Source organism: Oncorhynchus keta, chromosome 21 (assembly GCF_023373465.1).
Source record: "Oncorhynchus keta strain PuntledgeMale-10-30-2019 chromosome 21, Oket_V2, whole genome shotgun sequence".
In the NCBI taxonomy this organism is placed as follows: Eukaryota; Metazoa; Chordata; class Actinopteri; order Salmoniformes; family Salmonidae; genus Oncorhynchus; species Oncorhynchus keta.
In genome coordinates this window covers 16,921,183-16,948,677 of record NC_068441.1, presented here as the reverse complement: position 1 = coordinate 16,948,677, position 27,495 = coordinate 16,921,183, and the positions used below count along the sequence as shown (strand labels likewise).

At 43.8% G+C, this 27,495-nt stretch overlaps 1 protein-coding gene across 5 annotated transcripts in view; it reads right to left on the bottom strand.

Annotated features, from left to right (window-relative positions):
• LOC118400187 (membrane-associated guanylate kinase, WW and PDZ domain-containing protein 3-like) overlaps positions 1 to 27,495 on the bottom strand; it is a 136,332-nt gene that overhangs the window by 31,487 nt on the left and 77,350 nt on the right. For all 5 annotated transcript variants that reach the window (XM_035796777.2, XM_035796773.2, XM_035796774.2 and 2 more), the window contains exons 2-3: positions 8,458 to 8,574; positions 933 to 1,052 (exon numbers count right to left, since the gene is read on the bottom strand). In XM_035796777.2, the coding sequence (XP_035652670.1) occupies positions 933 to 1,052; positions 8,458 to 8,574 (237 nt within the window). The remainder of the gene's footprint in view (positions 1 to 932; positions 1,053 to 8,457; positions 8,575 to 27,495) is intronic.

The window sequence follows — 27,495 nt, the reverse complement described above, 5'->3', positions numbered from 1 at the left end:
GAGAAGGATAAGTGATATGGGCCAACCACTAGACCAGAGGTGCGCCTCTGACATTCAAAGACTGAGTCCATTCCATTCTGATTCCACAGCAGACAGCTGGGATTTGGTGTATGAAAGACTGAGCTTAAAGAGAGGAGATTATCATGTTATTGCCATAATCATCAAACAATGTGAAAAAAATCCCCGGCTCCAATCCCTTCACGACATAAATACTCTGAGACTATTCAACCCCATAATACAGGGTAAGTACTTAATGTGCCATTGTAGTATAACTAAAGTAAAACAACTGATAAGAACTCGTTCAACTGTAATGGACTACATAGAGTATCAGTAAAACCCAGAAACAGCCTTCCTTGTGTCAACAACCCTACAGATAAAACATATTTCTATTCTCCTCTCAGTGACAATATGAACTATCATCCCCGAGCTATAACAGCATTTGCTATGGTTACTTACAGTACAGGAGGTCACACATGAGCCAAGTTCAGTGTGTCACCACTGAGGCAAAAATGAAGCAGATTTTCCCTCGTAAAGAAGAGGACTCCTCTTCTGTCTGAGAGGATACCCCAATGATGGAAACCCACTTAAAGATATCCAGTAGCTGCCAGTAGTTTTTGGAAGCATGCAATGAACACAGCCTCCCCTCATAGGAGTGCCAGGCAGCCTAGTGGTTCAGTGGGTTCAGCAGTTTGAAAGATCTACTGAGAGTGGTGATCAGGTGGGCCAGCACATTGCTGCTCTACAGATTAAAATAGCTCTTAATGGATAGAGCAGCACAAGGGCTCTTGAGTATCCTTGTGATCAAAGGTTTCAGTTCTAACAAGCCTCTTAATCATGTTCCCCTGACCAATCAATTTAGCCTTGGTCAATGCAATTGACTACTCAGCTTATTAATCAATTCATTATTGAACACTTCCTTAGTGAGTGCTCACCATCGTAGGTTCCACTCTCCAGCAGAAGGCCACTCTCCTCCAGGATACGGAAGTCTCCCACGCTGATGAAGTTGTAGTCCACCCCCGGCACCTCCCCTTCTCTTGGCAGCCGTGTGGTGCCTGTCAATCACACAAACAAACACACACCTATGAGCATATGAGAATGCAACGACAGCCTAAGACAGAATGAGCCCACGTGCTTCTACACCTGCATTGCTTGCTGTTTGGGGTTTTAGGCTGGGTTTCTGTACAGCACTTTGAGATATCAGCTGATGTACGAAGGGCTATATAAATAAAATTTGATTGATTGATTGATGAACACTGATACAAATGGTAGAACATTTGATTTGATTTAGGAAACATGGAGTGAGGGCCACCGGTATCACAGATGATGTAACCAAAAGAAAAGGACATGGTGCGTGTGTGATATGAGCATCAGGGAGTTCACAGCATTCTCTCATTAAAAGGATGTCTGTTTCTGTCTCCCCATGAAAGCTTTGGTCCCAGAAAATGTCCCCCATGGCCCAATTACTGAGGGCACCACTACCTGCCAAGCCTCTATCTTGCCTGCAGCATCATCCAGATGTCACATCAATATTACTGCTCCTGTAATTATTCCATTGTCAACCTGTTGAGGGAAAGACAAAGAGGACGAACTATGCTTTGCTTTGAGGGTGCTATGTATCTACTTGAAAGCAGAAAGTATTTTAGCACGCACAAAAAATAATCCTGACACAGTCAATAGTTAATTTACGGTTACTTTCAAATGAGCTGTGGGAGCAGAATTTTCAAACAAATTCCCCAGATAATAAATGTTCCTGATGAAAATGAAATGCAGTTAATTTAGCAGACAAGAGAAATAGGAAGATGTATAAACGCTTTATCACAGAGAACAGTCATTTCCTGCCATTATGCATAGTCATTCACATGGTCACGTTCATCGGAAGCAATCACTTTTCCCTCAGCAGTGGAACTCTTGGCAATGTGTGTTTGTGTTTGTTTGTGTGTGTGTGTGTGTGTGTGTGTGTGTGTGTGTGTGTGTGTGTGTGTGTGTGTGTGTGTGTGTGTGTGTGTGTGTGTGTGTGTGTGTGTGTGTGTTTGTGCACGTGTCTGTGTGTGCATGCCTCTGTGTGTGTGTTTGTATGTATGTGTGAGAGCGGCAATGAGAATGCATGAACATTTGTCTACCTTGGTCCCAAATTGGCGCCCCAACAAGTCTTTCATAATCTCTCCCTTTCAAATACTGCGGTCCTACTTTTTAAAGACCTGGCTTGCATGGATGCCACAGCCACAGACAAAGACACACACCACAACAGAGACATCAGAGGCGGTTTCACTCAGAAAAAGAGGGACAGAAAAATAACATGGCATTTTTTTGCATTGTTTCATGTTGGCACTTGAAAATGCCACTGGGATTCGCTGTCAAATAATACAGAGGGAAGAAAGCATTGCAAAAACGAGGAGCATCAGTCTTTTTGTGGCCATAGCACTTACTTTGAAGATGAGACACTCTGAACTTCTGATGTCTCAGTAATGCCTGACTGCAAGCATTAGCTGTCTTTAATGCTAGAAAATGGGTTATAGCTAAAAAATGTATAAGTGTGTAGGATTGTCAAAAATGTTTTATTAAAGATCTGTATTACGTTAAAGCCAGAATTCAGGATGATCATGTCATTCAAGGCCATGGTATGTCTCTTACAAAGTCCTCAGATGTAACGCTTGTCCTCTTCTTCTGACGAGGAGCAAGAGATATCGGACCAATTTGCAGCGTGGGAAGTGTCCATTTTAATATGTAAAACTGAACACCACAAAATACAAAATAACAAAGTGAAAGAACAAACGAAAATCGAAACAGTCCCGTATGGTGCAAACACAGACACAGGAAACAATCACCCACAACTCAAAAGTGAAACCAGGCTACCTAAGTATGGTTCTCAATCAGGGACAATCATAGAAAAAGGAACATAGACAACCCACCCCACTCACGCCCTGACCATACTAAAACAAAGACATAACAAAAGAACTAAGGTCAGAACGTGACAGTACACCCCCCCAAAGGTGCGGACTCCGGCCGCAAAACCTGAACATATAGGGGAGGGTCTGGGTGGGTGTCTGTCCGCGGTGGCGGCTCTGGCGCGGGACGTGGACCCCACTCCACCATAGTCTTTCTCCGCCTCTTTAACCGCCTCCGTTGTGTCTTTAGAGCGGCGTCCCTCGCCGCCGACCTCGGACTGGGGACCATAGCCACAGGTCCCGAATGGACGGGAGATTCCGGCAGCACCGGACGAACGGTAGATTCCAGCAGCACCAGACAGGCGGGAGACTCCAGCAGCTCCGGAGTGAAGGGCGATTCTGGTAGCTCCTGGCTGACGGACGGCTCTGGCAGCTCCTGACTGACGAGCGGCTCTGGCAGCTCCTGGCTTACGGACGGCTCTGGCAGCTCCTGGCTGACGGACGGCTCTGGCAGCTCCTGGCTAACGGGCGGCTCTGGCAGCTCCTGACTGACGGGAGACTATGGCAGCTCAGGACAGACGGGAGACTCTGGCAGCTTAGGACAGACAGGAGACTCTGGCAGCTCAGGACAGACGGGAGCACCTGTAGGGAGGAGACGGAGAGACAGCCTGGTGCGGGGGGCTGCCACCGGATAGACCGGACCGTGAAGGCGCACAGGAGGTCTCGAGCACCGAGACTGCCCAACTCTACCTGGCCGAATGCTCCCGTAGCCAGGCCAGTGCGGCGAGGTGGAATAGCCCGCACTGGGCTGTGTTGGGGAGACGCACTGGAGACCAGATGCGCTGAGCAGCACCGGAGACACCGTGCGCCTCACGGCATAACACGGTGCCTGCCCGGTCCTTCTCTCTCCACGGTCAGCACGGGTAGTTTGCTCAGTTGTCCTACCTGACTTAGCCACACTCCTCGTGTGCCCCCCCAAGACATTTTTGGGGCTGCCTCTCGGGCTTCCAACTGCGCTGCCGTGCTGCCTCCACATACCACCGCCTCTCGGCTTTCGCTGCCTCCAGCTCTGCCTTGGGGCGGCGATACTCTCCAGCCTGTGCCCAGGGTCCTTTGCCATCCAGAATCTCCTCCTATGTCCAGGAGTCCTGAGATCGCTGCTGCTGCCCGTTACCACGCTGCTTGGTCCTTTGGTGGTGGGTGATTCTGTAACGCTTGTCCTCTTCTTCTGATGAGGAGTAAGAGATATCGGACCAATTTGCAGCGTGGTAAGTGTCCATTTTAATATGTAAAACTGAACACTACAAAATACAAAATAACAAAGCGAAAGAACAAACGAAAATCGAAACAGTCCCGTATGGTGCAAACACAGACACAGGAAACAATCACCCACAACTCAAAAGTGAAACCAGGCTACCTAAGTATGGTTCTCAATCAGGGACAACGATTGACAGCTGCCTCTGATTGAGAACCATACCAAGCCAAACACAGAAAAGGAACATAGACAACCCAGCCCACTCACGCCCTGACCATACTAAAACAAAGACATAACAAAAGAACTAAGGTCAGAACGTGACATCAGAATACAATGTCAAGCCTACTTTAGTGTGGCACTGAACTATATTCACGCAAAAACTAAACTCAATGGTTTTATGTTACCAAGAGTTCAATCAGGAAAGTCAGATTCAGCAGCCTGTGCTGCGCCTGTGTTACCATCTAGAGGACATGGAGGCGACCCAATGAAGAAGACTCAGGGATTATCAAGGCACACAGCAAGGACCTGCGAGCACTCTCTCCCTCACTCCCTCTCTCTCTCTCTCTCCCTCTTGTTTGTACCATCTTTCGTGGCCCACTCACAGACCATAATGCTGCTGTGCCCTGGTCACGCCAAGGGGAGTGGGTGATGTTTGGTTTTTGTAATGGAGCATTATCAACCCAAAGTGCTAGAAAGTTCTCAAAAGCACAAGGACAGCATGGCCTTACAGGAACTGTGGTATACACACAAGAAAAGCATCCTTTCACTCCCTCCTCTCTACATTTTCCTCCTCTGTCTCTGCTGCTAAAGCCACTTTCTACCACTCTAAATTCCAAGCATCTGCCTCTAACCCTAGGAAGCTCTTTGCCACCTTCTCCTCCCTCCTGAATCCTCCTCCCCCCCCCCCCTCCCTCTCTGCAGATGACTTCGTCAACCATTTTGAAAAGAAGGTCGACGACATCCGATCCTCGTTTGCTAAGTTAAACGACACCGCTGGTTCTGCTCACACTGCCCTACCCTGTGCTCTGACCTCTTTCTCCCCTCTCGCTCCAGATGAAATCTTGCGTCTTGTGACGGCCGGCCGCCCAACAACCTACCCGCTTGACCCTATCCCCTCCTCTCTTCTCCAGACCATTTCCTTCTCCCTTACCTCACCTCGCTCATCAACTCATCCCTGACCGCTGGCTACGTCCCTTCCGTCTTCAAGAGAGCGAGAGTTGCACCCCTTCTGAAAAACCCTACACTCGATCCCTCCGATGTCAACAACTACAGACCAGTATCCCTTCTTTCTTTTCTCTCCAAAACTCTTGAACGTGCCGTCCTTGGCCAGCTCTCCCGCTATCTCTCTCAGAATGACCTTCTTGATCCAAATCAGTCAGGTTTCAAGACTAGTCATTCAACTGAGACTGCTCTTCTCTGTATCACGGAGGCGCTCCGCACTGCTAAAGCTAACTCTCTCTCCTCTGCTCTCATCCTTCTAGACCTATCGGCTGCCTTCGATACTGTGAACCATCAGATCCTCCTCTCCACCCTCTCCGAGTTGGGCATCTCCAGCGCGGCCCACGCTTGATTGCGTCCTACCTGACAGGTCGCTCCTACCAGGTGGCGTGGCGAGAATCTGTCTCCTCACCACGCGCTCTCACCACTGGTGTCCCCCAGGGCTCTGTTCTAGGCCCTCTCCTATTCTCGCTATACACCAAGTCACTTGGATCTGTCATAACCTCACATGGTCTCTCCTATCATTGCTATGCAGACGACACACAATTAATCTTCTCCTTTCCCCCTTCTGATGACCAGGTGGCGAATCGCATCTCTGCATGTCTGGCAGACATATCAGTGTGGATGACGGATCACCACCTCAAGCTGAACCTCGGCAAGACGGAGCTGCTCTTCCTCCCGGGAAGGACTGCCCGTTCCATGATCTCGCCATCACGGTTGACAACTCCATTGTGTCCTCCTCCCAGAGCGCTAAGAACCTTGGCGTGATCCTGGACAACACCCTGTCGTTCTCAACTAACATCAAGGCGGTGGCCCGTTCCTGTAGGTTCATGCTCTACAACATCCGCAGAGTACGACCCTGCCTCACACAGGAAGCGGCGCAGGTCCTAATCCAGGCACTTGTCATCTCCCGTCTGGATTACTGCAACTCGCTGTTGGCTGGGCTCCCTGCCTGTGCCATTAAACCCCTACAACTCATCCAGAACGCCGCAGCCAGTCTGGTGTTCAACATTCCCAAGTTCTCTCACGTCACCCCGCTCCTCCGCTCTCTCCACTGGCTTCCAGTTGAAGCTCGCATCCGCTACAAGACCATGGTGCTTGCCTACGGAGCTGTGAGGGGAACGGCACCTCAGTACCTCCAGGCTCTGATCAGGCCTACACCCAAACAAGGGCACTGCGTTCATCCACCTCTGGCCTGCTCGCCTCCCTACCACTGAGGAAGTACAGTTCCCGCTCAGCCCAGTCAAAACTGTTCGCTGCTCTGGCCCCCAATGGTGGAACAAACTCCCCACGACGCCAGGACAGCGGAGTCAATCACCACCTTCCGGAGACACCTGAAACCCCACCTCTTTAAGGAATACCTAGGATAGGATAAAGTAATCCTTCTCACCCCCCTTAAAAGATTTAGATGCACTATTGTAAAGTGGCTGTTCCACTGGATGTCATAAGGTGAATGCACCAATTTGTAAGTCGCTCTGGATAAGAGCGTCTGCTAAATGACTTAAATGTAAATGTAAATGTAAAAGGACAGACAAATCCAGTTATTTTTATTTTTATATCTGACTTTGATCATTTTCAGTGTATTGATTTAAAATTTGATTCAGTGATATTAGCTATAAACAGAATACTTTTGATTCAGAGTAATGCATTGCTAACACATCATACAGTATTTACAGTGCTTTCGGAAAGTTTTCAAGACGCCTTGACTTTTTCCACATTTTGTTACATTACAGCATTATTCTAAAATGGATGCAGTTTTTTTTCTCATCAATCTACACACAATAACCCATAATGACAAAGCAAAAACAAGTTTTTAGAATTGGAAATTCTAAATTGCACATTTATTAAAAAATAACAACTGAAATATCACATTGACTTGGTACTGGTACCCCCTGTATATAGATACATTATTGTTATTGTATTGTGTTACTTTTTTTTTACACTTTAGTTTATTTAGAAAATATTTTCTTAACTCTATTTTCTTAAAACTTCATTGTAACGCTCGTCGGTGGAAGAAGGTGAGGCGGTGGAAGAAGGTGAGGCGGTGGAAGAAGGTGAGGCGGTGGAAGAAGGTGAGGCGGTGGAAGAAGGTGGGAACAGGTGGGAAAAGGCTACCTAAGTATGATTCTCAATCAGAGACAACTAAACAACACCTGCCTCTGATTGAGAACCATACCAGGCCAAACACAAAAACACCACATAGAAAAAGGAACATAGACAACCCACCCAACTCACGCCCTGACCATACAAAAAAAAAGACATAACAAAAGAATTAAGATCAGAATGTGACATGCATTGTTGTTTAAGGGCTTGTATGTAAGTAAGCATTTCACGGTAAGGTCCATCTATATCTGTTGTATTCAGCACATGTGACAAATACAATTAGATTTGATTTGATTTGGTTGAGAGAAGGGAGTGATAGTGGGAGAAATATTCCTCCTCTCCAAAAACGTAAATATACATGAGAGGTAAGCTGCTTACTTCCCGGAAATATTTCACACTTCTGCTTGCGTTTGTGACAGTGCCATGCAGAACTGTCTGCCATAGCCTGAGGAACAGTGGGACTGTGTGTGGCTCAAACATGTTACTGTTCTTATTAGAGACTCTCCTTTGGAAAAATGTAATGGTAAATATTATGCTCTTAATTTTGTCACTTAATGTGTGTGGTAATTACATAATAATGTAGTAATTTGGAGATAAGGTCTCTGTTCTTCATGCATGTTCATCGTCCCTTCTAATAGAACCTAACATCCTTTCCTACTTTAAGAACACAGCTATTATGACCATTGAGAAGAGGATAGCACCTCAACGTCTACTCTTAACTGACGGCTCTAAAGGTCATTCAGATTTAATCTAATTTGCAGATTGATTTATATCTTCAACCACTCAAAGTAGAAGCTTTCGCATAAAAGACCGTAATCGCAGACTGCAATTTGGAGCAACGTTTGGGTTTATGAGGATGTCTTTGCTTGTGTTGTCATGGTGATTTTCAAGTGTGTGAGAGAGACACTGATGGGTGCGTCTGTCATCTATAGTGTACTACATTTCACCCGGGCCCGCATAGGGTGCCATTTCAGGGCAGAGGTTGAGGAAACTTACAGGGGATGGTGCGCAGGTAGAGGTTGTCCCGGATGACCTGCTGCAGCTTGTGGTCCAACGAGCCCTTCTGGAACTGCAGGCTGAGGTAGTGGCGCAGGTCCGTGTTCAGAACCTTCCCTGAGCAGACAGAGACAGAGACACAAAGTGTTATTACACGACAAATGTACAAGAGGTTCAGTTTCAAGAGGTTAGAAAACAAACAAAGGGTTAGAGGTCAAACAAGAGGTTAGAGGACAAACAATATGCTTTCCCATTCCATCAGTCACTCCAGTGAATGCACCTCATCTACACAATACAACTGACAACAAGGTTTCATATAATATGGATACAATTGTTAGACACTCACAGCTTCAATGACAACCAAGCATAGGCCAACACAACACCTTTTCCAAAGGAAGTGGTAGGTCTCGAAAACCTCAGGAGATAGCGCTTCTTTTAACCAACCCCCTAACGTCTTTGTAAAAACAGAGGAAGTTCATATAGCGCTTGAAAGGAGACAGGAACTTGAGAGTCATCCTGTAAAAGCAGAGGACAGTTTGCTGGGTGTCGGAGAAGATGCGAGGAGAGGGAGAAAAAAGAGAGGAGAGAGAGAGAATAAAGAGAGAGGAGAAAGAGAAAAGAGACCAGATCTTCAGTGTCTTGGATGTGAGCCTCGTCTCCAGGCTGGCAGTGGAGGGAGAAGTGGCTTTGAAATGGCTCGACTGGCGCTGAGCTTCAGTAATCATCATGTTCCCTCTCTCTCCTCTCTGCCGGGCAGACAAAACTCCACTCAACACAACTCTGTATGCATGGCTATGAATACTAATACATCCTTTCAGAAAGAAACAGCCCTCTACATTAGACAAAGCTGGTGATAGCAATTAGCTGGTGATAGCAATGGAGATGTAGAATAGGTAGAGTAATAGAATAAAGATGAGTTATGGGACAATTTCTGCATAATTTACAACCTTATCTCCTTGTTCATCAAACAATGGTCAAAATGAACACATCCCAAAATTACAAATTGTTGCTAAATATTTATTTGTGTTCTTAGAAAAACTCTTGTAGTGGAATGGGTCATGTAATGTTTGGCTACCTAACTAACTGTTATAACAGAACAAGTCATGACAAACACCATCTACAGTAAATCCAGTGACAACATAAACATAAACATAACCAGTGATAACATAAAAACGAGTGATTACTTGTTAGGAATATCCTCATCATACTCAGTTTGACCTATATTTTTCCCCTAAAGATTGATGTTACCATAAATCAACCCTTCTTTTGCATGCCATGTGGCATGTTTTAGGAATTACTATCCCTATGGGGGCAGCTTTTCAGGATAAAAGTTGTGTGTGTCCACTCTTCAGCTCTAAAGAGGGACAAATCACAGCTGGTCCAGGCTCACAGACACACAGACAGACACAGGGGAACAGAGGCACAATCTGCCAGCCCCAGCCCAAACTGTCCCAGAATTTGGTTGTAGTCCATGCAAGTCTTCCCTCAGAGAAATGCCAAAGAAACAGGCCATATAAACAGTCTAAAATACATCCCATACACTATATGTCACATCTCTCTGAAGACCAAGGTAATGACAACATCAAATACTTTGAAGGGTAAAGTTGATACCAGGCCACAATCTAGACTTGCAATGCATAATCTCCCTTCAGCAAAATGTCAAAGAATTTACGGTACTTAGAATATGACTGAGAATGATTCAACTTACTATGTAATTAATGTGTTACTTTGTTATTTTATTGAGAGGCTCCTGCTGTTTGCATGCACACGCATGCACGCATACACACATACAAATCCATGCACGCACGGATGCACACACAAATGCAGGCATGCACGCACACACGCACACCACACACAAACAAACAAAAATGCACACACCAACCCCGTGGCTATACAATGCAGTCTTTGTGGCCTGCTCGGTCCTGTCAGATGGTGTTAGTGAGGTTGTCACATCAGAGATGAACCTCATTCCTCCTCTTCACAGATAACAGAGTCATTGTATACTCGGAGGTGGAGACTCAATGGCCTCCATAGTACCCGTCAGCCCTGTATGCTGGTGTATTTGGAGTGAGTGCAGCCAGCCAGGACAAATGAAAATAATTTAACTTCACCTCACATTCCCTGGTCTTCCAGCTCTCTCTCTCTCTCTCTCTCTGTACTTGTCTCTACTCCCTCCTTCTCTGCATCTCTCTGTACTGTCACAGTACCTATACATTTCCTCCTATGTGGTGTTTCATCTTCCCACTACTTTCTCAGTCAACTGTATCTGTATCTTCCATTATCCATTGTAATACCAGGAATGTTTTAACATTTATTTTCTGCTTTTTTTTTTGCATCAGCAATACAATCATCAATATAATCATCTGTAGAGCCTGTAGCATCTCAGGGCAGATACCAGTGGAGAGGAGGAGCACTGAGGGTGGTTGACTCAGAGTCTCCACACTTTAACTAACACACTCAAGTGTCCACAAACTCATGGAAGCACACACACAAGCACGCACACAAATACACATGCAAACACACACGCACACACACACGCACACACACATCCAAAAGCATCTCTGAGAGAAGGGCTCAGGAATCTGCCACTGGGTAAAAGATTAACAGATATCAGAGTCCCCTAATTGGTCTTCCCCTGACAAGGCAGGGTGTCTGGAGGTTTAGTCTCCGACCGCCATATACCATTACATGCAGTATGTCACGTGAGCAAGGAATCTTCTCCATTTGGCAAAAAGCCTTCTCCTAGATGTGTGCATCTTTGTCACGTTGGCATGAAGGATCGGGAGACAGGCGCAGGAATGCGGAATAGTTTTTATTATTAAACCCAAATTACGGCATGCCGTGTTAGGGCACGGGGACGTAGACCAAACAAACACAATACAAAACACAGGGTTGAAACCTAAACAAAAGAGCGAGGATTACCTCAAATAAATAATACAAGCGCACAATGATTATCGCACGAGACAAGACCCGTAATCATCTGTGCAATCCACAAGGGCACAAAAGCCAAAACACACAGCACAGGTACTCACACGCACCAACGGACATAGCAACAATAATCAACAGACCACGGAAACCAAGGGGCACACTTATACAAGTACTAATCAGTGGGAACAGGGGACAAGTGTGTGTGATGAATGTTCCGGAGGAATCTGTGAAAATCTTTTACTGTTCAATAGATTAAAATGTGGCAAAGTCCCAAATGTGTGTAATTAGGGTTGCAAAATTCCACTAACTTTCCCAAAATTCCCAAGTGTTCCAGAAATCCTGAATGAAGAATTCCAAATTTCCTGCTTATTCCCTCCCAATACAGGGAATTTTCTAACCTGGATTTCTGAAAAACTTGGGAATTTTGGGAAAGCAATCGGAATTTTGCAACCCTATGTGTAATGCAGAGGATACACACACACACACATTCCTTTCCTCCATATGGCTGAGGACTTTTCTGCAATCAAGGCATTTACTAGCCTAGCAGTGTGTGTTGTGAAACATGCTCTAACACTGTGGTGCTCATTCCTGTGAGGCAGATGCTAGCTCCATGCCACGGTGAGGCCCAATCACAAACACAGCACTCCATCATGTAATTAATGGTGGGCTGTTGGTGTCAGTGCTTCAGATCCCCTGTGCTCAGTCAAACGCCTGGGTCCTCTGTCTCCCCAGGCCTGCTGGGACACATTCACCTGAATGACCTCTGCACCCACCATCACTCCACTGAGGTGACAGGCTGCCCCCAAGGTGTCATCCATCCACTGCTTCTAACCTCACAGCTCTATTTTCTCTGGAGAAATTGGCCCAGGGCATCTCTCTCTCTCTCTCAGACAGTGGTACTGTAGGTGTGATGCGGGTCAAGCTGCAACTCAGATAGTAAATGGTGTCTGAATTGAGCCTGTGTAGGAGTAGGACCGGCTATGGACTTCACACATCCCCAGTCCTGTAAATGAATTATCTGCACTTATATCATCAGCACAGGGTGTAGGCTATAGCAGCAGCAACATTATCTAATATAGTGCAAGGCCCTAGGATAGGCCAGAGCCTCAACCTATAGCAGTATCTGCAGAGCCTGCTGATTTAAAAGCTGTCAAGGGCCAGTGGGCTCACACGGTCACAGCTGCATCCATATTAAAGTTAACCAACCATAAGCTACACCCATCCCTCCTCCCTGCTGTGCCACAGAGCCCAGGAGAGTTGCAGAGGAGGGACGACCTTGCTCCTCTCAGCTTCATGATTAGCAGCAGTCAGCAGAAGAGTGACAGGCTTAACGGCTCCACAACCATGATAACATGAGGAGAGAAAAGAACAGAGGATCCCAGTATCTGTGAAGGGGCGAGAGGGAGGAGAGGGTTACCCTCAGGATGCTGACTCATGGTGTCGCTCTCTCTCTCTCTCTCTCTCTCTCTCTCTCTCTCTCTCTCTCTCCTTATCTCTCACTTATCTCTCTCCTTATCTCTCACTTATATCCCTCCAACTCCAACATCTGTTCTAGTTTGCTCTTCTCCTTCTTTCTCTCACTCATTCTGCCTCTGTTCATTCTCAATCTCTGTGTCTCTCTGCTGTAGGCGGTCCATCCTTCTGTTATGTCATTCGTGGGTCAGTGGAGTCAGATACAGCTGGAGAGTAAAATACACACCGACCCCATCCCAGTGAGGAGCCTTGCTTAGCATCTGGCTCAGATCAACAAAAGGATTCAGTATGATTACACTCACACATGAATGGAGCACATTTATCCACCCAATCCACTACAGTGTAACATACTGATAACAAAACTGGCCCATCTCTCCTCACACACAGACAAACAGGCGCGCACACACACTCTACCGCAGTACTCTGCTGGCGAGAGACAGATCTGTTTTATAGTTCTATCCAAAAACAAGTGTGATTTAAGTAGACTGTGTTGTTCAGTATGGTTCGGGGAGGGGCTCCTAATCCCAGGCCTGTTGTCAACTCATGTCTCCGTAAAAGTGAAGTCATGTTTGTGTGTCGCAAGAGCACTGTCATGTGCTCAGTAACTGAAAAGGGGAAAAAAGAGAAAAGAAACAAAGGAAAGCATACCAGCATAGATGCTCTGAGGAACATGGGGAGAGAGAACCACAGTGATGCACAAACCCTGGCACTTTCCCTGACCTCAGGAGACACGTCTTCAGACAGAGTGACAGAGTCGCTCCCCCTCCAAGCATGCCCCTTTCAGCTTCCAACCACAACACATAAACATATCACAACAGAGAGAACATGACCTCACACTCACATCAGGATGTTAGCAACCTAGCAGGCAGCTGCATGAAGAGAAAATGATGGAATTAGAGAGCATTTCCAGCGCTGTTCATTCCGCAGTCAGCCTTAATCAAAACACTAAAAGGTCTTTATTTGCAATCATTTCAAATGCCTCTCTTATCTCATTAGCTTTGGCACAGATTGGCCAAAACAGCCTAGGATAATAATAAGAATAATGTGGTTGAGTCAATCAATCAGTACCATCTCCTGCTGGCTGGCTGGATTCATTCCGCAGCTCTAATGCCGTCATCCGCTAGTTAGTGATGAGGAAAATGTGGTATTATATCACCGTCATCATCTTCAATGGCCTAAGATATGAGCCTGACTACAACCTGCTCGTTAGCCGAGCGCCATTGTGAAGGGGGAACTAAAGACAGCAATCAGAGTAGACAGATCCTGGAGCCTCTCTTAGGCATGACTGACTAACTGACTGACTGACTGACTAACTGACTGACTGACTGACTAACTGACTGACAGAGGAAACTCCAATTATCGTTGTAGCTGTAGTGCGCCCGATAAGCCTGAAATAGGGTTAGCCGTTGTTGTGATGACCATATCTGCTCCAGTCATTGTTTTGTGGCAGGCAGCCTTTGGAGATTTCACAAGGAGTGAAGGAGTATGTGCGTCACTCACTCACTTATGCTTTTCCATTGTGAGTGTCAGTGTGTTGATTGTTCCTAAACACGTCCCTTCCAGGTCTACTGATCTATCTTTAGGTTTGGACTGAAATAACACATTTCTAAATGAATATGGCTGCGTGCTTCTCATCATTTAGATGAGACAAACAAGAGAAAATAATCTGTACAGCAACCACAAATGTACTCTGCTACTCTCTTTGACCACAGGCCACTGCTCCTCTCTCTTCTATGTCTTGTTGCAGGAGAAGGCAATCATTTGCGAACATTCTAAAATGGCAGTCCATCGTCCCCCAATGCATTTAATTGTTGAGTGAGCAAAAAGCGTCCCGAGGGCATGTGTACAGCGGACATCTTCAGGAGAGTGAGGGATTGTGGTGAGAGCTCAACCCCCACCCCTACACACACAGTCTCTTCACAACATCATGTTGTGTTTGCTTGGTGCAGCGCTCCTTCAGACTTTGCTTGTTTGTTTGGATGTAACACTGAGGTGAGAAATTAAATCTGAGTCATCCAAAGCCTCAGATGAGGCCATTCCTAAAATGTCTCCTCTCTGGCTGTGGACACTCCTAATGCTCTTCTCATCTTAATCCCTCTCTAAATCCTATTACCTGAGATTAATCAAAAATATGTTTTACAATTATAATCTAGGTGAATCAAGTAGTTTAGGACTTTACAAGACTTTAATGTATCCTTCATAATTCATTAGGCATATGACCCGACCTACCCTGCTGTGCTGGGGAAGGATTCAGCATTGTGTGTGGGGGGTTACTGTAGGGAAGCAGAAAGATTGAATAAAATATACTTTATTAGTCCGCATGAGATGGAAAGTTGTTTTCTGCTGTTATCCAACCCCGCGATACACACACACACACACACACACACACACACACACACACACACACACACACACACACACACGCACACACACACACACACACACACACACACACACACACACACACACACACACACACACACACACACACATTAGGTTGGAGAAGCTGGGGCAGAGGGCAGCCACAGTGCAGCGCCCAATGAGCAGTTTAGGGTCGGTGGTAGGTTGCACCTGAGATATTGGTGCCAGCAACCCTCCAGTTGCTGGCTCATTCCCTCCAAGGCTGGCATTGTGTGCCAGGTTAAGAAGACAGCAGAAGATTAGCCCAGGGATGTGTGTGGCAGCCTGGCTCTTACCTGCTCATCCCCATCATAAGGCCTTATTGTGAGTAACTAAGCTGGTTAGCTAAGCCCATAGGGAAACACTTGGACCAGAAACAGAGTGTGCTCATCTCTAATTGGCTGGGTCAGCCACCACTGCTGCAGACATCTTAGCTTGGCAGGAGCAGGATAACGAGCTCTGTGAACCACAGGCAGTCACACAGTCAGGCCAAGCAAAGCACCTTGACATGTAAATAGAGTCAAAATTGAACTGTATCGTAGCTGCACTTGATTCACTAACTACAGCACAGCAAATTAGTGCAGTGCTCAATCCCAAAATGGCTGCCCTACAGGTTGTGTGGCTTGGCAGGCAGGCAGACAGAAAAAGGCAATGGTACATGACTTGGAATATCCCTTTATGAGAGAAATCTTCCACTAATCCACTTCTCTCCAACACCACCTAGCTCAGAGATGTACCGAAGACCTGCAGATTCTCCAGGCAGCCCCTTAACATTGAGGCGTAGTACAATGTAAGGCGGTAATCATGTCCGCACTCGGTTAGACTCAGAGGCACTCAACTGATACTCAACACATGATAATAGAGATATGTCATGTTTGCAATGAGTAGCTGAAGAAAATCAATGACGTGCTCTGAAGTCCGGGGGCGTTGGTTTGCCTGCAGCCCAGCCCACTTTCTCTATGGGCTCAAATATCTTTTCCAATGGGCTCAAATATATTTTCCTATGGGCTCAAATATCTTTTCCTATGGGCTCAAATATCTTTTCCTATGGGCTCAAATATCTTTCTCTATGGGCTCAAATATATATTCCTATGGGCTCAAATATCTTTCTCTATGGGCTCAAATAGAAGGCCAGGTGTTTGCCATGACATCTGTAAAGGTGCTGAGTAAAGAGTGGATGTGTTGTATGATAATGGGAAAAGAGACAGATAAAGAGAGATGTAACCAGGGAGACAGGGGATGGAAAAGTCCCTCCTGCCTAAAAATCTTTCTACATGGGCTATGACACACACAGATACGCACGCACACATGCACAACACGCATGCATACACTCTTTCTCTCTCACACATGCATATACACACACAGATACAAATATATACTCTGTCTCCCCTTTTCACATGGCCAAATTCATAGAGCCTGCTAATTCTCTGTGGCCCCAATGCATTTTCTATTCCGAGGGGAAATCAATGATGGATGCATAGATGCATGGAGACATATTCAGGTGCGGGCCACTGAGGGGACATGACACAAGCTCTTTCTGTAGACACATTATGTAATAGACCTCTGCTCTGGTATTCTTAGAGCAGTCTGACTTGAAAGGCATCTCAGTCAGAATGTCTGCTGAGCAAGAAGTTCATGATGTAACGTGATGAATCCATGGAGACGTGAGAGATGAGATGGAGAGTCGGCCATTTGTCAAAATGCTAAACCTGCACTGCAGCGACTCTGTACACATATCCCTCTTAGGCTCCTCTGTCTTCTGCATGATGCAGAGGACATGTCGTCACTCCCTCACTACAAGGGCATACAACCTTATAATACCATACACAGTGGATGACACTAGGAGATGTTGGCAGCCATAATCCTAATACTCATGTGGTGTACCAATTGTTGCTAAGGAGTAATTGGTCCGCCATAGTAATTATAATGCGTACACTGCTGGCTGCTTGGCCTTGCCTGGCTACCCAGACTCCTTTCTCCAGCCAAATGCTACGCCAAATGAGTCTGGATTTGAGTACTTCCCAGACCCTTCACCGATTGGGTTAGGCCAGAGCCAGAACACACGTGGGTAAAGCGGTGGTTTGATAATTTGTCACTGGCGTTGATACTCTGGTTGGTAAGAGATGATCAAATCGCTGATTACTTTGCCCCTCGTGCCCCTCATAACCACAAACAACTTCAATGGTGGCAGTCTCAGACTAAAGTATGTAGCGAACGACAGAGCAGCAGAACATTTATTGTGAGTTGTCAAGCTATGCTTGGCCCCCAGAAGAACCACCAGCTGTAATTAAATTAACTATTTAATACAGTCTCTGCAGCCATATGCTCCGCCATGACACAGAGAGAGAGAGAGAGATGGGAGAGGAGGATGGAGAGAAGAGAGAGAGAGAGAGGAGGGAGAGAAGAGAGTGAGAGAAAGAGAGAGAGAGAGAGAGAGAGAGAGAGAGAGAGAGAGAGGAGGGAGAGAGAGAGCAAGAGATGAGGAGGGAGAAAGAGAGAGACAGAGAAAGGGAAAGAGCAGGAGGATGAGAAGGAGGAGGGACAATGTTTATCTTTATCATCTCAAGGTTAAGTATCCAATCTGCAAAGCTGGCATGTCTGCTCTTCACGAGCTACTCTTCAAGCCCCATAAACCCCCCACTCTCCACACAATGCATCCACTACAGCACACCCAGTCCATCCATCCTCCTCCCCTACCTGACACCTCACCGTGCTAAACAGCCTGTGAAAGACAGTTCGACACATCCATAGATCAATACTGATGAGAGTATGGAACACAGCAGTCAGTGTCCCAGAACCTCAAACACATGCAAAACACATGCGACAGCATTTATTATGACAACTACAAATCAGTTGTCACTATAGACAACACTGTCACTCTAAGTAGCTTGGTATTCCCCTGGTGTGCACGGGGAGCATACATACAATACAATCCCTTCAATAAGCAGAATCAATTAAAGCTGTATTAGCCTATTAGGAACTGGTATTTATCTGAACAAATATCCAGAGGACTGACCAGGAGGGGTTTTGGAGGACAATGATTAATTTAATCAAGTGTGAGTGAACTTTCCCCAAAACCATGCAGCTCCACAACATAATCCTCTTTTCCTGAAACATTTCACACAGGATTAGCACCCGAGGGAGCCTGGCTGTAAAAAGAGAAGAGGGATGGATGCAGAGAGGGAGATAGAAAGGGAATGCAGTGGAAGGGAGGTAGAGATCAAATCAAATGGGTGCAGATGGTATGGGTGCTGGGTGGGGAAGTGGTCGGAGGAGAGGATAAGGAAAAGGAGGGCTGTTCTGTCATGGCACTAACTATATGATAGGAGAAGAGACAAGAGGAGAGGAGATAAAAATCACTGTGTAATGTTTACAAGACATTCACATTGGTGACTTGCAGGCTTGAATAAATGAGTCACACAAAATGAATCAAATACAGGATAAAGCATACTGTGTATCTGGATTAGAGACTTTGTGTTGCCCATAGTGGGTGAAAACACACTTTGGTGATGATATATTTTACCAAGACAAATATGACTATTCATGTTCCAAATTGTTCAGTGGGGTCTCTAACACTCCATAAACATAATATCCAAAATGGCGGATTTTGTAACCTAATACATCCGATAATAAGCACAGGCTTATTGACCCTTGCCTGCCCTGACTCTGAACCTGTCTGCCTGACTATACTGCCTGCCCTAACCTCGAGCCTGCCTGCCACTCTGTACCTCCTGGACTCTGACCTTGTTATGATCTTTTTGCTTGTCCTCGACCATTCTCTTGCCTGCCCCTTGGATACTAATAAATATCAGAGACTCGAAACATCTGCCTACCGTGTCTGCATCTGGGTCTCGCCCTGTGCCCTTAGAAATATCCAACGTTTCGACAGACAAGCATTCTTCTATGTTGCTCTGCATGCGCCCACTGCTTATTGTTTGTTTATATTATTATTATTGTAATTGTTTTTAATAACCTTCCCAGGGACTGTGGATGATAATTAGCCGTCTGGCTAAAACGGCACTTTTACTGAAACATTGATTAATGTGCACTGTCCCTGAAAAATACAAATAAACTCAAACTAAGGTGCAGGCTTCTCGTAACAACTTTTGAGGATTTTACATTTTGTCGTTGTCTTCAAAGTTGTTTCCACGGGTCGCACAAAGCGAAAATAGCATGATACGAGCTGAATGAAATGTAAAAGGCTGTGAAAATAAAAAGCTTGGCATACACTCAGTGCTCCGTTGACATTTCACAAACTGTTTTTGTGAGAAATCTTTGAAAAATAGTAGGAAATTTTAATTAATATAAAAAGCGTACACTAACATCTGAAAATACTACACGTCTCAGAATCAATACTAGTCACCTTAATTTGGGCCATCCTACAAGGGTCAAGGTAGGCAGAAGTGTGACACTGCCAATAGGGGTCTGACACTGGCAATAGGGGTGTGTTGGGCTGGCTGGGCTGGGCTGGGTGCTGGAGTTTTTGGTTAAAGGCCTCCATCCCCAGCCTAATGCCTTTCCTGCCTTCCCCTGAAATATTCACTGGCTTTATGGAGTGGGCTGGGGTGTGTACTGCATGCTACATGCCTGCTAAGTGTGTTAGCCTAAAAACATAATGCAATAAAGCTCAGCCATGTATAATGGATGGGATCCCAGGACCGCCGCCCGCCATGGGAGCAGGGATCAGGAGAGCTCAACGGCAATGTCGCCAAAACATTGGCTTCCCATGTTGCACCCGATCTCCCTCCACCCCTCCCTCAAACAGCTTAAAAAGCAACATCATTGGACAACTACTCGTCAAAGTCAGCATTGTTTTTCTTCCTCTGCCTCCTCGCCTTCCTTATGACCACCATCTGTAAATGCACTGGGCCAAAGCAGTTTCTTCACCATATAGCATGCGTAGGCTACAGTAATCAGCCCTACTCTCATCTCAGTGGGCAGCATGCTTCGCTGTCTCACCCCCCATCAAGGAAATGAACCGTCTGAGGACTCATTGTTCACCTCACAGTGTAGCCCAACAGTGGCTTCCTTTCCCACAGTCTAATTCACACTCTCTGTGTAGACTTCACTGGCATTACTGTAGGTTAGAGGACTACTAAACATAGACATGTCTAAGGGTATTGGACAGGTATATGGAATTGGTGGGAGAGCATTACATCTCCCAATCAATATGCGGCCAGGAGAACAGCTCCATCAGCAAATAATTTAGTCTGGTGGGGTGCCAGAGAGACGGCAAGCAGTGTTGCTGTGAATGCAGGGCCTGAGGGGTCTACAGTATGTAGGAGGTGGATGTTCCAAGCCTAGATATGTTATATGCTGTGCCAGGGAAAGCTGTTAGTGAAATCACCAAAAACCAACAACAATCACCAACAACATCACAAAGAACAGTGAAATACTGACCGTACGCAGATATTAAGACATGGTTTGGAAAGGGCAATGTACAGTGCATTTGGAAAGTATTCAGACCCCTTCACTTTTTCCACATTTTGTTACATTACAGCCTTATTCTAAAATATATATTTTTTTATCCTCATCAATCTACCTATTCAATCTACACACAATACCCCATAATGACAAAGTGAAAAACAGGTACATTTTTATACGTATTAAAAAATGAAAAACACAAATACCTTTTTTGGACATGATTTATTCTAATCAAAAATTGTAGATAATATAGGGCAAGTACTGGAAACAATAGAACACTAGGAAAAATCTGGGAAACCAGGCCTGCTATTCATAGCTGACTTTGAAAAGGTATTTGATAAAGTACGACTGGAGTTTATATATAAATGCCTGGACCATTTATATTTAGGGGACTCTCTTATAAAATGGGTTAAAGTTATGTATAGTAACCCTAGGTGTAAAATAGTAAATAATGGCTACTTCTCAGAAAGTTTAAACTGTCAAGAGGAGTAAAACAAGGTTGTCCACTATCTGCATATCTATTTATTATTGCCATCGAAATGTTGGCTATTAAAATCAGATCCAACAATAATATCAAGGGATTAGAAATCCAGGGCTGAAAAACAAAGGTGTCATTGTACGCTGATGATTCATGTTTTCTTTAAATCCACAACTTGGATGCCTCCACAGCCTCATAGAGGATCTAGATACCTTTTCTAACCTCTCTGGATTACAACCAAATGATGATAAGTGTACTATATTACATATTGGATCACTAAAAAATACAACCTTTACATGACCATGTAGTTTACCAATAAAGGTCTGATGGTCATGTGGATATACTCAGTATTCATATCCTGAAATAAATCAATGATGTCATTCCAATACACTGTTATAGAAAATTAGCAAAAATAGATAAGATCTTGCTACCATGGAAAGGTAAATACCTTTCTATTTGTGGAAAAAATCACCCTGATTAACTCTTTAGTCATATTACAGTATCCCTATTTGCTTATGGTCTTGCCTACACCTAGCGAACAGTTTTTAAAAATTATATGGAAAAAAAGTATTCCATTTTATTTGGAACGGCAAGCCAGACATAATTAAATGGGCCTATTTATATAATGAATATGAATTCGGAGGGCAGAAATTTGCTTAAATATGAAAGCATTAGACCTCTCAATAAAGGCTTCAGTCATACAAAAGTTATACTTAAATCCGAACTGGTTCTCTACCAAATTAGTAAGAATGTCTCACCCTATGTTCAAGAAAGGCCTTTTTCCCTTTATTCAGATTACTACAATCTCTCACTATCATTTATTTGAAAAGGAAATCATCTCCCAAATATCGCTATTTATAAAACAAGCCGTAGAAAGTGAGTGCTTCTTATAGGACCAATGGTCCTTATAGGACACATCGCTGCACTCTATACTACTGGTCATCTCTGTATACCCGGCGCAAGATCCACTGGTTTATGCTTATTCATAAAACCCTTAGATCTCATTCCCCCCTATCTGACATACCTACTGCACCCCTCATCCTCCACATACAACACCCGTTCTGCCAGTCACATTCTGTTAAAGGTCCCCAAAGCACACACATCCCTGTGTCGCTCCTCTTTTCAGTTCGCTGCAGCTAACAATTTGAACGAGCTGCAAAAAACACTCAATTTGGACTGTTTTATCTACATCTCTTCATTCAAAGACTCAATCATGGACACTCTTACTGACAGTTGTGGCTGCTTTGTTGTCTCTACCTTCTTGCCCTTTGTGCTGTTGTTTGTGCCCAATAATGTTTGTGCTATGTTGTGTTGCTGCCATGTTGTTGTCATGTTGTGTTGCTACCATGCTGTGTTTTCATGTGTTGCTGCCATGCTATGTTGTTGTCTTAGGTCTCTCTTTATGTGGTGTTGTGGTGTCTCTCTTGTCATGTTGTGTTGCTGCCATGTTGTTGTCATGTTGTGTTGCTACCATGCTGTGTTTTCATGTGTTGCTGCCATGTTGTTGTCATGTTGTGTTGCTACCATGCTGTGTTTTCATGTGTTGCTGCCATGCTATGTTGTTGTCTTAGGTCTCTCTTTATGTAGTGTTGTGGTGTCTCTCTTGTCATGTTGTGTTGCTGCCATGTTGTTGTCATGTTGTGTTGCTACCATGCTGTGTTTTCATGTGTTGCTGCCATGCTATGTTGTTGTCTTAGGTCTCTCTTTATGTAGTGTTGTGGTGTCTCTCTTGTCATGATGTGTTTTTTAATAAATTTTTATTCTATTTTTTATTATTAATCATTTTGCCTTTCGGTAGACCGTCATTGTAATTAAGAATTTGTTCTTAACTGACTTGCCTAGTTCAATAAAAGTACAATTTATTTTTAAGTAAAATTAATAAAGTATACCAGTTTCATTTAAGGACCAAAAAATTGACAGCTGTGCCATGTAGATTGCAAAATAGTCCGGAAGAGATTTTTGAAATGCCGATTCCATGGAACATGGTTTGTGAACTGATATGCAAAACAACGCAGGATTCAAAACATAATTTTTCAATTTAAATTATTATACAAAATTCTTGCAAACAATAGAATGCTATTTATATGGGGGATACATCCTTCCCAGCTCTGCAAATGTTGTTTGCAAAGAGGCAGAATCATTAGATCATTTATTTTGGTACTGTCCATATGTAGCATGTTTTTGGTCACAGGTCCAGGAATGGCTGAATAATTACAATATTTACCAGGAGCTAACCCTGCAGATAATTATAATATTTACCAGGAGCTAACCCTGCAGATAATTATAATATTTACCAGGAGCTACCCCTGCAGATAATTATAATATTTACCAGGAGCTAACCCTGCAGATAATTATAATATTTACCAGGAGCTACCCCTGCAGATAATTATAATATTTACCAGGAGCTAACCCTGCAGATAATTATAATATTTACCAGGAGCTAACCCTGCAGATAATTATAATATTTACCAGGAGCTACCCCTGCAGATAATTATAATATTTACCAGGAGCTAACCCTGCAGATAATTATAATATTTACCAGGAGCTAACCCTGCAGATAATTATAATATTTACCAGGAGCTAACCCTGCAGATAATTATAATATTTACCAGGAGCTAACCCTGCAGATAATTATAATATTTACCAGGAGCTACCCCTGCAGATAATTATAATATTTACCAGGAGCTAACCCTGCAGATAATTATAATATTTACCAGGAGCTAACCCTGCAGATAATTATAATATTTACCAGGAGCTACCCCTGCAGATAATTATAATATTTACCAGGAGCTACCCCTGCAGATAATTATAATATTTACCAGGAGCTAACCCTGCAGATAATTATAATATTTACCAGGAGCTAACCCTGCAGATGGCACTACTGGGTGATATGAAAAGTCATAGTCAATCAATCAATAATACTTTTAGAAAAAACAAATATTTTCAATTTACAATCTGTAGAAACAATGAGAATAGAAAGGTTCAGAACTTTTTTGACCCACTTTTGTTCCAAGGCAAGATCAAATCCAAAGAAAATAAGAATTTGTTCAGTTGACCCACTGTTGCCAAAGAAAATATTTGTTAAATAAAAAGGTCAAATAAATATATGGCAAATAGAGATCCACTATGGATGGTTTTAAGAGATAGATGGGAGGGGTTGAATGGAGCTGAAGGTTGGGACTAATAACATCAAGATAACTACTGTGCCTGTAAACATACTGTGCCTGTAAAACATATATAGGTTAAGACATTTTGCGGAAAAGCACAGTTTAAAAGACATGGCTAATAGAAAACAAACCGGATGGACCTCAGAAATAGATGGGAGAGGTTGAGGGTAGAGGAAGGACAGGAGTAAAAACTAACAAAATAGTGTCCATAAACTGTACAATACCGTGTTTTCTTTATTTTTACTATTTTATTCATTGTAGAATAATAGTGAAGACATCAAAACTATGAAAAACACATATGGAATCATGTAGTAAGCAAAAAAGCGTTAAACAAATCCAAATATACTATATATTTCAGATTCTTAAAATAACCACCTGTAACATCTTCTCCTGCTCCTCCCCTCCGGCGTACGACGTCGCCAGAATACTAATCACCGGTCCTGGGATTCATCATTGCACACACCTGGCACTCATCATAACACGCACCTGTTATTGATTATGATTCACACCTGGACTTCATTACCTTCATCATTTCCTCCCCTTTATATGTCATTCCCTTATGTTTTCTCACCAGTTGGTATTGTTCTTGTTTACCAGCGTGTAGCCTTATGGAATTGTCTCGTTACTGGTTATGTTGTTTTATTAAACATTTCACCTGCACCTGCTTCCCGACATACAGCTCTGTTATTACACCACCCTTTGCCTTGATGACAGCATTGCACACTTTTGACATTCTCTTAACCAGCTTCACCTGGAATGCTTTTCCAACAGTCTTGAAGAAGTTCCCACATATGCTGAGCACTTTTTTGTTGCGTTTCCTTCAGTCTGTGGTCGACTCATCCCAAACCATCTCAATTTGGTTTTGGTCGGGGACTGTGGAGGCCAGGTCATCTGACGCAGCAATCCATCCCTCTCCGTCTTCGTGAAATAGCCCTTACACAGCCTGGAGGTGTGTTGTGTCATTGTTCTGTTGAAAAATAAATGATAGTCCCACTAGGCGAAAACCAAATGGGATGGCGTATCACTGCAGAATGCGGTGGTAGCCATGTTGGTTAAGTGTGCCTTGAATTCTAAATAAATCACAGACAGTGTCACCAGCAAAGCACCCCCAAATCATAACACCTCCTCCTCCATGCTTTACGGTGGGAATAACACATGCGGAGATCATCCATTCACATATCACAAAGACACGGCGGTTGGAACCAAAAATCTCAAATTTGGACTCAAGACCACAGGACAAATTTCCACCGGTCTAATGTCCATCGCTTGTTAATTGAAATGCATTCTAGGTTACTACATCATGAAGCTGGTTGATAGAATGCCAAGAGTGTGCAAAGTTGTCATAAAGGCAAAGGGTGGCTTTTTGAAGAATCTCAAATATAAAATATATTTTCATTTGTTTAACACTTTTTTGGTTACTACATGATTCCATATGTGTTATTTCATAGTTTTGATGTCTTCACTATTATTCTACAATGTAGAAAATAGTTAAAAAATAAAGAAAAACACTTGATTGAGTAGGTGTTCTAAAACGTTTGACCAGTAGTACATATAGTCTGTGTAAGCTTGCACCTATTGTGGGAGGGGTGGTAGGGTTGGAGGGTAATAAATGAGATTTTTCTTAAAGATATGTATGTATGTATGTATGTATGTATGTATGTATGTATGTATGTATGTATGTATGTATGTATGTATGTATGTGTATATGTATTTATATGTGTGTATGTGTATGTATGTGTATGTATGTGTGTGTGTGTGTGTGTGTGTGTATGTATGTATGTATGTATGTATGTATGTATGTATGTGTATATGTATTTATATGTGTGTATGTGTATGTACAGTTGAAGTCTGAAGTTTACATACACCTTAGCCAAATACATTTAAACTCAGTTTTTCACAATTCCTGATATTTAATCCTAGTAAAAATTCCCTGTTTTAGGTCAGTTAGAATCACCACTTTATTTTATGTGAAATGTCAGAATAATAATAGAGATAATTATTTATTGCAGGTTTTATTTATTTCATCACATTCCCAGTGGGTCAGAAGTTCACAAACACTCAATTAGTATTTGGTAGCATTGCCTTTAAATTGTTTAACATGGGTCAAATGTTTCAGGTAGCCTTCCGCAAGCTTCCCACAATAAGCTGGGTGAATTTTTGGCCCATTCCTCTTGACAGAGCTGGCGTAACTGAGTCAGGTTTGTAGGCCTCCTTGCTCACACACGCTTTTTTAGTTCGACCCACACATTTTCTATGGGATTTGAGGTCAGGGCTTTGTGATGATCACACCAATACCTTGACTTTGTTGTCCTTAAGCCATTTTGCCACAACTTTGGAAGTATGCTTGGGGTCATGGTCCATTTGGAAGACCCATTTGCGACCAAGCTTTAACTTCCTGACTGATGTCTTGAGATGTTGCTTCAATATATCCACATAGTTTTCCTTCCCCAGTGATGCCATCTATTTTGTGAAGTGCAGCAGTCCCTTCTGCAGCAAAGCACCCCCATGACATGATGCTGCCACCCCTGTGCTTCACAGTTCTATTTATGGTTCATCAGACCAGAGGACATTTCTCCAAAAAGTACGATCTTTGTCCCCATGTGCAGTTGTAAACCGTAGTCTGGCTTTTTTATGGTGGTTTTGGAGCAGTGGCTTCATCCTGAGCGGCCTTTCAGGTTATGTCGATATAGGACTCGTTTTCCTGTGGATATAGATACTTCTGTACCTGTTTCCTCCAGCATCTTCACAAGGTCCTTTGCTGTTGTTCTGGGATTGATTTGCACTTTGCACACCAAAGTACGTTCATCTCTAGGAGACAGAATGCGTCTCCTTCTTGAGCGGTATGACGGCTGCGTGGTCCCATGGTGTTTATACTTGCGTACTATTGTTTGTACAGATGAACGTGGTACCTTCAGCCATTTTTAAATTGCTCAAGGATGAACCAGACTTGTGGAGGTCTGCAATTTTTTTCTGAGGTCTTGGCTGATTTCTTTTAATTTTCCCATGATGTCAAGCAAAGAGGCACTGAGTTTGAAGGTAGGCCTTGAAATACATCCACAGGTACACCTCCAATGAACTCAAATTATGTCTATCAGAAGTCTATCAGAAGCTTCTAAAGCCATGACATAATTTTCTGGAACTTCCAAATCTGTTTAAAGGCACATTCAC